The sequence below is a fragment of the Chanos chanos genome, chromosome 12 (genome assembly GCF_902362185.1).
Source record: "Chanos chanos chromosome 12, fChaCha1.1, whole genome shotgun sequence".
In the NCBI taxonomy this organism is placed as follows: domain Eukaryota; kingdom Metazoa; phylum Chordata; class Actinopteri; order Gonorynchiformes; family Chanidae; genus Chanos; species Chanos chanos.
Window position 1 is genome coordinate 22,189,923 of NC_044506.1, and position 14,002 is coordinate 22,203,924.

General features: G+C 42.6%; 1 protein-coding gene and 1 long non-coding RNA gene across 2 annotated transcripts; both read right to left on the reverse strand.

Moving 5' to 3' along the window:
- Positions 1-533: 533 nt before the first annotated feature.
- LOC115825247 (uncharacterized) lies at positions 534-3,990 on the reverse strand. The gene is made up of 4 exons (XR_004025744.1): positions 3,878-3,990; positions 3,025-3,160; positions 2,706-2,790; positions 534-2,540 (listed from the first exon to the last, which is right to left on the reverse strand). It is a non-coding gene; the product is annotated as an uncharacterized LOC115825247 (long non-coding RNA).
- Positions 3,991-4,238: 248 nt separating this feature from the next.
- pip5k1aa (phosphatidylinositol-4-phosphate 5-kinase, type I, alpha, a) lies at positions 4,239-12,981 on the reverse strand (the record flags this gene model as incomplete). The annotated part of the gene is made up of 13 exons (XM_030788609.1): positions 12,824-12,981; positions 12,185-12,350; positions 10,111-10,145; positions 9,813-9,902; positions 8,997-9,127; positions 8,718-8,835; positions 8,235-8,387; positions 7,524-7,823; positions 5,496-5,683; positions 5,222-5,305; positions 4,900-4,948; positions 4,675-4,759; positions 4,239-4,486 (listed from the first exon to the last, which is right to left on the reverse strand). Coding segments are annotated over exons 2-13 (1,527 nt in total), but the record flags the coding sequence as incomplete, so codon positions are not given.
- Between the last annotated feature and the right edge of the window lie 1,021 nt (positions 12,982-14,002).

Sequence of the window (14,002 nt, forward strand, 5' to 3'; positions counted from 1 at the left end):
TCTCTGATTGGCGGGTCATAGTAGATCATTCTCCGTCGCCGCCCTATAGACTGCTGTTGTTTCCACAGGACTTAGAGCTTGTACTAGGTACTGGGGCTGTCTCTCTCTCTACATATATGTGTGGTTTTATAGATAGATAGATTAAAAAGAATTCTGCTGGCTACCGAGCCTTTTCCTACCACTCTCCCTTCCTCTGGAATTGTCTACCTATAGAAATAAGGGAGGCAAACTCTCTTCGTACCTTCAAAACAAAAGACTTATCTATTTTCCCTAACTTATGGATAATATCATTTTGATTTAACTTTGTGTGGACATGCAAAGCCCTTTGAGACTATAAATAGTGATACTGGGTTCTAAATAAACTTGTATTATTATTATTATTATTATTATTATATAGAAAATGTGTAATGAAGTATATTACATTAGAAGACGCTGAGGCAACATAAATGTTTTTATCATTTTTACTGAATTAATTTGTGTATAAGTGGATACAATTGCAGCCTGCTGTAGACACAATGAGAATCAAAACCAAAATCCTTTAAAAATATTTTACCACTTATTTTAAATGTCATCCAATAAACTCTCTCAGTGAAGCGTCAGTCACATGGTCAATACCACGAAAGGCAGTGTATAATGAGACAATGGTATTTCGGTAAAACTGAGTAGGAGCAGAATTGGAACTGCACTGTTAAATACATGTCTAGAATCATTTTCTTGGGTTGTGAAAAGTTTTTTTGAACATTCAGACAAAACAAAAGGTTCTGAGCAGGCATCAAACATACCTCAGTGTCTGAGACAACAATACAGGAGGAGATCTCACACATCTCATTTAAAAATGTAAATCAGCCCATTTTACCGAAAGGAAGGTAAATATGCTGGTGACTTCACCATACAAAGAATCAAACATCACTGCATAGCCATCCAATCGCTTGTCAATCAAACAAAGACAGAAAAATCAAGCAATTTATAATCACCATTCTCTTTTCCAACACTATCATAAAAAGGTACATCATAATACATTTTGGGCACAAGATATAAGAAAATAAATTATGAAACAGAGAAAAATAAATAGGACTATTTACACACTTGGTGCACCTAACTGTTTTGCAGCGATGATGTGAATTGTCCTGAGGTTAGTCTCAGAGATCTGTGGCTTCAGAAACACTCAGCCCTCTTTCAATACATTTCAAATGTTTCACATTTTGCTTATAGCTTCTCAACTCCAATAATTCACAGTCATGTAGCGGGAACCCTTTCATATTAATACTTCAGAAATTTAGGCGAGATTAAGAATTTCCTTCAAGAAAACAAGAGAACTGTGAAAAGCTCTCAGAGCACCTAACCCTTGGGGGAGACTGTGACGGTATCTGGGAAGAACAGTAAGATCAGCACACTCTAGTGGAGCTGAGAAGGACAGACTGTCAGGCAAGGCACATTACTCAGCTCTCAACCATGAGCCACTTCAAAAATCCAGCATGCAGGGTATAGGGAATCGAAACATACCAGTCTGTGTGTGTACCCTAATACACAGCCCTCCGTGAAGACCTTACACGAACAGTTCAATCAAGGTAAACTTAGCTATGCTACCATGCTGAGGATAAACCTATTATAGATCCTCTACTGCACTGTAGTTATGTATTCTCCTTCATATACACATCAAGGGCAAATTTCTTCTCTGTTACAGAGAAAAGTGAAGGGTGCTCGATACAGGCTAAAACAAAAACAATGAACAGTTTTATAACAGTATTGGTTTACATTAAAAATCCAGCAAAATTACAATGCTTTATTTTTTTCTGTTTTGCTTTTTCGTGTTTTTTTTTCTTCTTGGGCACCATCATGCAGTGCTATGTCAGAGATGGCCAAGGGGGCCAGAGAAGGATGTGCCATGTACAGTTGTGTAAAGAGTTACATGTGAGTACAGGCACATTACATAGATGAAATACATCATTAAAAACAACAACAACAACAATAATAACACCAGGCTCTTACCAGACAAAATTGTCCTCTTTCTTACATAATTCCAAACCAAGCTGAACTCATACTTAAGGTCTAGTTCAGTTTCTCCATTTGAGATTGATGTGAGAACAGACAGGCTGAGAGAGGATCCAGCCATGAAACGTCACATTCCTGCCCTAAGCTTGTGGAAGAAGGGAAATTAGGACAGAACGTGTACCTAAGACACGACCACTTTTACCGTCCCGTTTGACAAGCTGGCAAGTTTCTGCTGTCATGTTTGGCAAGTCTACCTGTTATACACAGGGAGATATGAGGCACATACTGACGTAAGTTATTTATATATTTTTGGCAGTATTTCCATAGCAACAAGCTAAAGTGCATAGAAACCATAGACACCCAATACCTATGTCTTTTTTCAGCATTCCTTAAACTTTGATTTTTTTTCCCCTCTCTGTCTCTGCTTTCTCCATCCATTGTCTTATACAGTCATTCTGTAGGAGCAGAGATCCATGTCCTCCATCTCTCCTTTTGTCTTCCTTTGTTGCACTTTCTTTCACTAGCTTTTCATCTCCTTCAGCCCTTTACTACAGGAAACAGATGAAGATTCAGTCAATCACTGTAACAGAGTGGAAACAATCAAACACACAAATCATAGTTCAGTAATGTAAACCATTCAGTAATGTTTAAGTGCTGCTCAGGGTTGTGAGGGAATTCAGTGTTTTATTGGCTGTGAACTGGGCATCACTTACGTAGCAGCTATTATTCTGAGGGACAATGTCACTGAGTGAGATGACCTCAAAACCCAAACTTTCCTCTAAAGCTGGGACTGCTTTACTGCAAACAAAGACACAAGACACAAAACATAGTGTGAGACTGTAAGTGTGAGAGTGTGAGTGACAGAGAAAGAGAGAGAGAGAGTGAGAGAACACGAAAGCTTCACTGGCCTATGAAAAAGATTAGTGTGGAAGAACTAGCATAGCCAGGTCAAACAATGTCACACCCAGCTGGCCAGTTTGTTTGCAGGTCTCCAATGTAGACATGGTAAAAAGGAAACACACATACACACACCTGACAGGTGGAGTCTTGGCTTCGGCCTCAGCGTCGTTTCCTGAGGATGTGGACGGGGCCACTTCGGCTGAGTTTCCTGTGGTTTCATCATGGGGAAGGGTCTGCAGGACCAGGTCAGGCTGTGCAGGTTCCACGCCTGATCAAACACATATATACATACAGTGACCACAAAACCCCCTCTGAAAAGTGGTTATTTTATGTTCCATAAAAACATACACCACTACAGTGCAAAGCATGTCGCTTCAGTCCAGTGTGAATGTTTATGATTAGCATTTAGAGAAGACAACTGATAACAACCTGTGTTTGTAAGTGGTCGTCAATGGCAGAAATGAATCTGAAAGTTTCTCTCCACTTTTTACAGTTTCTATTGCTTTTCTCCTATTGCCTCCCTATAAACAATTTATTAACCAGCTAATCTTCAGTGTTGGCTCTTCATTGTCTATGCATACTTAAGCCTTACTCTCCACTCCCAACCTACGTCTCACCAATCTCTCCCTGTGTCTCAGCATTGTCTCACTGCACTCTCTCTCCGTGTGTTGCTATTGCCGTCCTGCACCTCATTGTCACACCATTGTCTCCCTATGTCTCACTATCTCCCCACTTACTCAGTTTCTCTATATTGCCTCCCTGTGTCTCAGTTTCTCACCACTGTCTCCCAATGTCTCACTGTCTCAGTGCTGTCCCCTCTATATCTCACCGCTGTCTGCCTATGTGTAACTTTCTCACCACTGTCTCAGTATGCCTTACTGACTCAACATTGTTTCCCTATGTCTAACCTCTGCCTGTTTGTCATCCCATGTCTCACTACTGTCTCCCTGTGTCTCACTGTTTTACCACTGTCTTGCTATCTCACCACATTGCTCTGCTGTGTCCAGTGCAGGCTGGGCTTGTTGCTGTGCTGTTTCCTGTGTAGGCTGGGCTTGTTGCTGTGCTGTTTCCTGTGTAGGCTGGGCTTGTTGCTGTGCTGTTTCCTGTGCAGGCTGGGCTTGTTGCTGTGCTGTGTCCTGTGCAGGCTGGGCTTGTTGCTGTGCTGTTTCCTGTGTAGGCTGGGCTTGTTGCTGTGCTGTGTCCTGTGTAGGCTGGGCTTGTTGCTGTGCTGTGTCCTGTGTAGGCTGGGCTTGTTGCTGTGCTGTGTCCTGTGTAGGCTGGGCTTGTTGCTGTGCTGTGTCCTGTGTAGGCTGGGCTTGTTGCTGTGCTGTGTCCTGTGTAGGCTGGGCTTGTTGCTGTGCTGTGTCCTGTGTAGGCTGGGCTTGTTGCTGTGCTGTTTCCTGTGTAGGCTGGGCTTGTTGCTGTGCTGTTTCCTGTGTAGGCTGGGCTTGTTGCTGTGCTGCTTCCTGTGTAGGCTGGGCTTGTTGCTGTGGCCGGGATGCTTGCTGTTGGGATTGTCCGAGTGGGGCTGTGTTGGCTCTCCTTAGACCAGATGACGCCCCTGAACGACTCTTCTTAGAAGGGGAGGTCTTCACTAAAATAGCGGGAGGTATAGGATAGAGAGAAAGAAAGTGAGATGGAGAAGACAAGAAAGGGAAAACAAAAGAAGAGAGGGAAAAGAGGTAGAGAGATGGGCAAGGAGAAAAGTGGTTTAAACAGAACTGTAGGAACAGAAACTGAAACAAACTTCAGTAACGTCAATTTAAGACTTGTTAGACTTACGTGTGATCTTCCTGAACACAGTACTGCACATGAATTTCTCGAAACGCTCAGCATAGAAAGCCGGTCTGTGCACAGAGACAGTATCCTAAAAGAGGGAGGATCGATCAAAATCAAGGAAAGGAAAGATATTCCAAAATGTGCATGAAAATCTGCTAATGTGTAGTCAGTATTTATCATTAGCACTAACTGTGCCACTGGTGTATGTGTAAAAACAGAATCTCTTACCCCATCATGCACCAGAGCTTTAAACGAGTGTTCCAGTCTCTTAACCAACCTGTTCACACACATACCCACAGAGAGAGAGAGCGAGAGAGAGAGAGAGTGAGAGAGAGAGCGCTGAGTCAATGTGTGCTGAAGGCTGCAGACCAACAAGGACAAATACTCAGATAAATTGCACACACATATCCTGAAATGTGTACTGAAGCATAAATACACAGATAAAAACACTCCCACAGACACACACACACGCACACACACACACAGTGCATGAGAGAGAGGGCGAGAGAGAGAGAGAGAGAGAGAGAGAGAGAGAGTGGAGTTACAGTACCTGTATGACTGCAGAATGTCTATGATGCCGACAAAGAGCAACAGTTTCTCGCCCTTTGAGTTGACTGCAGGTATTCCTCCCAAGCTAACAATTACCAAAAGACACAAATCAACTGACACAGAACAGAACTCACACAAGTTGACCACAGTTACAACCTGAGTCTTTATATTATGGTGTTATATATGGTGTCTTGCTACGCCTGTTATGATCAGTTCTCCTCCTAAGATCATACTAGTCACAGGTTAAGAAACAAACAAACAAAAAAGACTCCTACTGATCTTGGCTTTCGGATCCTGCTTTCCCCTCTGCTTGAATGGACTCTAAGGCCGTACAGTAAAGTGCCTTCTGACCCTGCGCCCTCCTCTGGTCAGACGTGGGCACAGCAGCTTCTTGGCCGACCTGGACCACATTGTGCACCCCCAGCAGCAGGCTGTAGTCCATTATCTTAAAACTCTGCAGCACCTGTGGTTACAGACACACAGTTTTTATAGACATACAGTGGATTTCAGACTGATTAATTACCTGCACACTTTCGAAGAATAAACACAGTCTACAGACTAATCACTGTTTGAAGGAGCTGTAACAGACATAGCAAACTACTGTATCTCAAAGACATATTAATCATTGCCAGAAGGCTCTGGAGCCCTGAGGCTAAGTGCATAGTCCTCACAGTAAACCTGCACAGTTCTCACGGTAAAACTGTGGAGTCTGTACAGTGAAACTGTGGAATCTGTTCAGTAAAACTGTGGAGTCTGTGCAGTGAAACTGTGGAGTCTGTGCAGTGAAACTGTGGAGTCTGTGCAGTGAAACTGTGGAGTCTGTTCAGTGAAACTGTGGAGTCTGTTCAGTAAAACTGTGGAGTCTGTTCAGTGAAACTGTGGAGTCTGTTCAGTGAAACTGTGGAGTCTGTTCAGTGAAACTGTGGAGTCTGTTCAGTGAAACTGTGGAGTCTGTGCAGTGAAACTGTGGAGTCTGTTCAGTGAAACTGTGGAGTCTGTTCAGTGAAACTGTGGAGTCTGTTCAGTGAAACTGTGGAGTCTGTTCAGTAAAACTGTGGAGTCTGTGCAGTAAAACTGTGGAGTCTGTTCAGTGAAACTGTGGAGTCTGTGCAGTGAAACTGTGGAGTCTGTGCAGTGAAACTGTGGAGTCTGTTCAGTAAAACTGTGGAGTCTGTGCAGTGAAACTGTGGAGTCTGTTCAGTGAAACTGTGGAGTCTGTTCAGTGAAACTGTGGAGTCTGTTCAGTGAAACTGTGGAGTCTGTTCAGTGAAACTGTGGAGTCTGTTCAGTAAAACTGTGGAGTCTGTGCAGTGAAACTGTGGAGTCTGTTCAGTGAAACTGTGGAGTCTGTGCAGTAAAACTGTGGAGTCTGTTCAGTGAAACTGTGCAGTCTGTTCAGTGAAACTGTGGAGTCTGTTCAGTGAAACTGTGGAGTCTGTTCAGTGAAACTGTGGAGTCTGTTCAGTAAAACTGTGGAGTCTGTTCAGTGAAACTGTGGAGTCTGTTCAGTAAAACTGTGGAGTCTGTGCAGTGAAACTGTGCAGTCTGTTCAGTGAAACTGTGCAGTCTGTTCAGTGAAACTGTGCAGTCTGGTCAGTGAAACTGTGGAGTCTGTTCAGTGAAACTGTGGAGTCTGTGCAGTGAAACTGTGGAGTCTGTTCAGTGAAACTGTGGAGTCTGTGCAGTGAAACTGTGGAGTCTGTGCAGTGAAACTGTGGAGTCTGTGCAGTGAAACTGTGGAGTCTGTGCAGTGAAACTGTGGAGTCTGTTCAGTGAAACTGTGGAGTCTGTGCAGTGAAACTGTGGAGTCTGTACAGTGAAACTGTGGAGTCTGTTTCACTGTACAGACTTCACTGTACTCTTACTAAGAGGTCAGGGGAAGGACCGAGTGTTTATCCCAGAGAGTCACTGACCTCACAGTTCTGCTGCTGTGACTACGGGACACGCCCTTTCAAATCACGTCAGCAAAATGAACTGTATGTTTCCAAGGCTTTTCATTTCAAAATACGAGAACCACTTCTCTTTTTCTCACACATGTTGTTGCAAGCATCTGTGTGCTATAGTATGACTGGATTTTTTTTTAATAATGGTCAGTTTATGCTTCATCTGTCAGAGAGGAGTCATTGCTGTCCAAACATGGCAATAAAGCAAGCTGCTTTCTCTCACTTCCTCACATTTTATCTTTCTTCCCAAACCCTCTCTCTCTCTCTCTCTCACACACACACACACACAAACTTGTAAGTTCAACTCCTGATGCAACACCAACACACACACACACACACACACACACAGTGCTCACTCACCAGGCAATCTCGATGGATGGTCCTGCAGAGGGCATTATAGTGGTCTGCATCCAGGAGAAGGCCTTCAGGCACATCTTGCATGAAATCCAGGTCTTTGTAGGTGGGCAGAGCTTTGGCGCGCTCCTTTAATGAGGCGCGGCGTTTGTACGTGGAGCCCTTCAAGTCGAACTTCATGTGCATGGGCACGGCCCTGGGCAGCAGGTTGTTCATCACCGCAATGCGAATATTCTTACCGCCTGCCTGTATACAGTACAGCCCGTAGAATTTGGGAAGAAGTGTCCGCTTGTTTTGGTTAAGATTCTGGAGAGGGAACCGGTTTGTTGCTTTAGTGTCATGAAAGCAAAGCTATCATGTATTACAGATTTGACAGACCCCTCACGCTAAAATGTTAGCAAGAGGTGAACCTACAGCACACCTAATGAACATTTACGCCTGGCCTTCAAACGACGTCCATTTACACGAAAAAAAGAAAAGAAAAGAAAAGAAAAGAAAAGAAGAGAAAAGGAGCAGAGCTCAGAGTACAGTGAGACAAACTACACAGACAGGCCAATCAGAGTAGAGTGAGAAAAGCTACACACACGGGCCAATCAGAGTGAGACAAACTGCACACGCAGGCCAATCAGAGTGAGACAAACTACACACACAAGCCAATCAGAATAGAGTGAGGCAAACTACACATGGGCCAATTTTCCCTGTCTGTTCCTATCTTACCATGAAGTATCCAGGTAAGAGCTTCTGTAGAAACTCAGCCTCTTTGTGCTGTACTGTTTTAATAATGAATTCGTCATCACTTGTGACATAGAACACAGACCCACTCGCTCCTGGGTTGGACAGCTCAATCAGTGGTTCATTACAGAGGGAGTACTGTAAACAGAATACAAACACAAACGCAAGCACACACGCACACAAACACAGACACGCACACAGCCTAATGAGGCTCAAGATTTCAGAGAGTGTATGAAGCCAATGCATTTCATCTAAAACACTTCATTAAGCATAAACTACAGGGATAGAGTCTACAGTAAAGATTAAACTTAATCTACTTAGTTCAGTCTACATAGTTCAAAGGGCAAAACCAACCAACAATATGAGTCATAAGCAAAGGCTAATTAGGGGCTAATAAAACCAGTCTACGGTGGATTAAAATGGTGATTAAGAGAGTGAATGAGGGCCAGAGGAGGAGAGACGTGTTACCAGGAAGTCATCCGGGCGAATTCCAAACAACTCTCTAAAGTAACGGAAGGCAATGGGTGCATAGGTCTTAAACATAAAGTCACTGTAGTGGTGAGCTGGAGTAAGATTACTGCCTTCACTGAAAGAGAGTGAGAGAGAGACAGAGAGACAGATTTGAGATTGTCGTACCACATGGTAAAACTAAAATGAAGGAACAAAACATTAGGCAAGTAAACATCACAAAAAATCTTCTTTCTGTCTCTTTCACACAAACAATCACACACATACATACATACATACCTGGGGAAAAAGATACTCTCCATCACTTCAAAATCTTGCATAAGAACATCTCTCTCTGGTTTCTGACTCAGACTGCCAATGGTGTAGGCAATGCCCAACTGGATGGCACCTTTCAGAGCTGAGGACGTGGTCTGCAAATGAGGAGAAGACAGGAGGAGACCAGAGAGAAAGATGAACAGAGAAAAGGAGGGAAGGACAGGAGGTGATAGGAAAGGAAGGATGAAGGGAAAATGGAAGGGAAGGGAGATATATGTTCACTGATATGATCAGGGCTTTAGATTTTTCAGAGAAGCAGGCATTTGACAGATAGCACACAAGCTTTTGAATTAGAAAGCAGGCTAAAAATTATGCTAAAGGCTCAGCTGTGGCATACTCTAATATGGACCATTTTGAAGGAGAAGGAGGCCCAGTAGCTAACAAAGAACAGTGAACCATCTGAACATCTAAATGAATTATTGTGTAGCAAAGAAAAACTGTAGTGGCTGGACGCTGAAACATTCAGACAACATTCAAAACATTCAGACAACATTCAAAACAATTCTGTGATTATGTGACCTTTACACAGATTCCAGTCATGCCACAGTCTGGACAACATATCTAATCTTTCAACAAGCTCCAAGGACAAGCATTTAATTAATTGTACAGAGCTTACATAATACGATACTGATACTGCAGTGTCTCCCCTCACACAAACCACAATCTGATCATATTAAACATTTTTATCCACTCTGTTTACCTGCCTGTTGTGGAAAGACTGACTGTGTTGGGTTTGACTGAACCGTGGGGCACTATTAATAATGGAGCATGTGTTCTAACCTTTTTATAGGTGGTCTCTCCTGTGGGGTCAATCCCTCGGTGACCGATGGTTCTCTTCATGGTCTGGGACGAGCCTGAGGTCCCGAGACCCTGAAAGTTAAAGAGGATGTAGGGAGAGATTGGATTAGAGGAGGAAAAATAAGAAGAGATGTCATTAAAACACAAACCAAACTGAAGTTGTCTTTTACTTCATTTTGTTGCTGTAAGAGCCTGCCCTGTGAATAACTGTGATGACTGTGTGATGCAGTTGTGAAAGACGGGATGGAAGAAAAGAGGAAGAGCACCGAGATTGTCTCACCTCTGAAGAAGTCATCTTCCGAGTGCCCGCAGAGCCTACAGAGAGGGAGAGAGAGAGGGGATCTTACAGACTGCTATGTGACAAAAACACCAGTTCCTCCCCAACAGAGAAAGAAAACTGAAGTGAGACACACTCTCAGTGAGAAAAAGGAAACAAGAGAGGGAAAGAGAGAGAGAGAGAGAGAGAGAGAGAGAGAGAGAGAGTGAGAGTGAGGGAGGGAGGGAGGGAGTAAGACAGAAGTTAAAAGAAGTTCATGTTGGTCTTCAGTGTAGGCTAGGCACGGTTAGACGATGAGATGGTATTCACTTTCGGCTGAGGTCACGAAGCTGCAAAAGAATCAGCTAATTTGTTGTGTTACATACAAACTCTCCAGTCTGTTACATGATTAAAGATTCCTGCTAAAGTGTGACCACACACTGAAGAAGCTCATAGAGAGAGAGACTGCTATTGGCAGACCAAGGGGACATAGCAGAAAGTGGTACAAGGTATTGTCTTAATGTCAGAGCTGCAGAAAAGCTTCCAGATTAAGGGAAGCTGCATGAAGTGTCCATCTTTATTCAGGTCACATTTCTAAATGCAGTGCAGCGATACACGTCAGAAGTACTATAGCACTGTACATGAGGACAACTGGGCAGTGACACCAAACGCGTTCCCTGTTATAAGCTTTTGCACTCTGTGAACTTGAGCGAGAAATCACAAGAATTTCCAGTGCATGAACGAGCTGATAATCGTGGTGTTCACAGATATGCAGAGCCTCTTAACGACCAAGACAGAAGAGTCAATCAACTTCTTTACTTGTGAAAGAAATGTGACAAAAGTTCGGTTAATACTGTGTTATTACTGAATGGAAAAATGACTTTAGCACAAAAATAGAGTAGCTGATGAGCTCTGACACTCATGTTGGGCCTAATAAAACACAGGATAAACATCACACATTACCTCACAGCTGCTTTTGGTCTGTCAGTGTGAGAGTAAAGTATTGGTTATGATTTTCATAAAGCAAAAGGGCACTAATACAAAGGCTGTTTCAGTCATTATATTATTACTACGTCTCCTGGGGTCTGTAACAAGTGAAACCATAAGGAGTAAATACCCATATTCTCAGGTTTATGATGTAATTACTAATAACATGGTTATTGAGTCTAGATCCTCAGTTCAGTGCAGATATTTTGCATGCAGCCAGAAAGCACACACAAACCGCAAATCTAAAACCATATGTCCAAACACATATGACACAGTCTTAAAGAGAATCCGCAAGATGCTCAGATGTGTTTCACCTGTTGCTAATAAGAATGAAAAACTACTGTTAATGGCTTAATATTGCCTTGTTTTACCGAGGTTACCAAAACAGTACATTCGTATTCCTATAGTAATATGTTTGCACCGAGTTACTAAGTAAAGAACACTGTATCATCTCCTAAAGCCAAACTGCAATGCAGCAATAATAATAACTAAAACTGCTGCTATGCTAATAGCATTCTGTAAGTAGGAATTAGCCATTTCATGGAAACTTTGTTAGTGTAAACCTCATGTGTGAACCACAATGAAAACTTGGTCAATGTTATCACCTTCGCATGGGCACATGCACACACACAAACACACACACCTGAGTTTCAGTTCCTTTTTTCTCTCTGTACAAGATTCTGTGTGAGGTACCAACATTTCACACAAACAACCCTGACAATCTGTATACACAATTTTTGCACAGGACAGCACAGGCGTCTGAGAGCCAAGGTTTCGCCGTGCATGCAACCAGCCAAATGCAGTGCGTAGTATGCACACGCATTTCCCTTAAATCAACACACGGACATTCCTGTACCTCGGCGTAGTAACACTCTCCGCCAGAACTGAGTGAAGACATCTGAGGGGGCACATGGACATGTTCTATAAGAGTAGGCCTACATCATTTCACTATAAACACCAGTTCTACACAGATGTCACTAACTAAGTCGAATGAGAGTGCTGATAACTTGACTGGACGGCACACAGTCCAGTCCAACTGCAAACACAACAGACGTCATTCAAAACCGGTAGTATTAGGAAATCTTACAGTTGCCGGAAAATTAAGACTTACCCGCTGAACCCGTACTTCCCGTGGAGACTGGACCGGCCGTGGCCATTTGGAAGATTAAATTTCATAAGATCGACTTGTTCCGATCCACTTTGCCTTGAATCATGAACTCGAACACTCAAAATCTGCCAGCACTGTTGTCCTTAAACTGGACTTCTGTAAAATGTTCCTGTATTTTCAGTGGTGAATGAAATAGCAAAGCGCCAGTCATCAGAACGAAGCACAACCTCCAGCATACTTTCGGTTCAGAACTTTCTCAGCATTTATTGATTTTAGCTTGGGAGTCTTTATAGGTGTACCTTGTATGGACAAACTACATAAACGTATAATTCAGTTTGTAGTCACACAGCTAAACCGTAGCTAACGCTGACGGTTCATATTGTTTACCGACAAGCAAGCTACTACTATCTTACTCATGCTATTTAGCTTACGTTAGCAAATATTAACATTTTGTTCTCTGTTAGAGACTGTACAAACAGAATATTATTTGAAACTTCTCATTTAACACCTTACAAACTCGCCTGTAGTAAATAAAGGGAAAAGCGTGACGCTGACCGGCAAACAAAACAAAACAAAAAAACATTAGTTAAAATTCTTGTCTGTATAGCTAGTTTGTTTACCAATAAATTTAACTTGACCTACCGGCTTACACCGGAATAGGAGCTAACCCTTTTGTTGACTTGTTTGTGTTCTTGGTGGCCGAGTATGCTTTCGTTTCGTTCGACGAACTTTTTGATGGCTTCCTGAAACTTTGTCAAAAAGCTCCCAGACGATCCAAACTGTTTAATTATCAAGAGCCAAACACAAGTAAACACATTTACAAAACACGGATGGAAAACTTTCTTGGGGTACCGAGATATTCCAAGACACTCCCTAGGTTCGTACCTCCGGGATCGGGCGGAAGTGTCGTTCTCGATATTGTGGGTGGTTTGTCCAATGACGTTCGGAGACATGTGAGACTCGGCGTTTGGTCTACAGCTCAATGTTTGAAACAGGGCGCAGAAGCATTTAGAGAGCTAACTGTTTTCTCTCAAAATGCAACTGCAGCGCTGTTAATCTGGCACGTTTACCCGGTTTGACACGATTTCTTAGTGCGTTTTTGTGGGAGATGTCTGTGTACAAGTAAGAGTTGACGGGCAAAATGTGAAGTCTGAATATAGTTTAATATAACCTAGTAGTGAACGACAGGAATGTGACTATAAAAAGCCATGACGTTTGGTTCATGCTAAGTTTATTACATGCATATATAAACATTTATACTTGTGCAATACTCTTTCTATGGAAACAGTGGCAAATAGAACAGAACAGGTCTGCTAAGCGGAGCTGAGTGAGTGAGAGAACAGGTACTGGAGAATGACAGGGCAGGTGGTTGTTATCGCTGGTGACTAAACCTGCAGCGATCCCCTGGGTGGTTATGATGGTGACTGACTCCAGCTTTCCCCTTGCTCATTCCACTCTGCAGACAAATTAAAATGGGTCAGTGGGAAAAAAGAAAAGAAAATGTACAAGAGGACATACAGTAACATCTATTTTAACCTTTCATTGCCATAGCCAGTTATTAAATAGTATTTAGGTACACATTTTATAGCACTGCATTTTATAGTTTTCTAGCAAGTGAAAAGCAACAACATATATAAACATCTTAACTATATCTTTAGAAAATGAATAAAAACTTGCCGTAATTTCGTATACTGTTTGTGGTTTGACAAAACCTAAAAAGTTAACTTTTTGATCAAAAGCCAGACCTGGCACAAATTGGCATGCAAATATGAATTCTGTCTCTCCTGGTGGTAATAGGAAAATCATGTGGTGGAGTCCTTT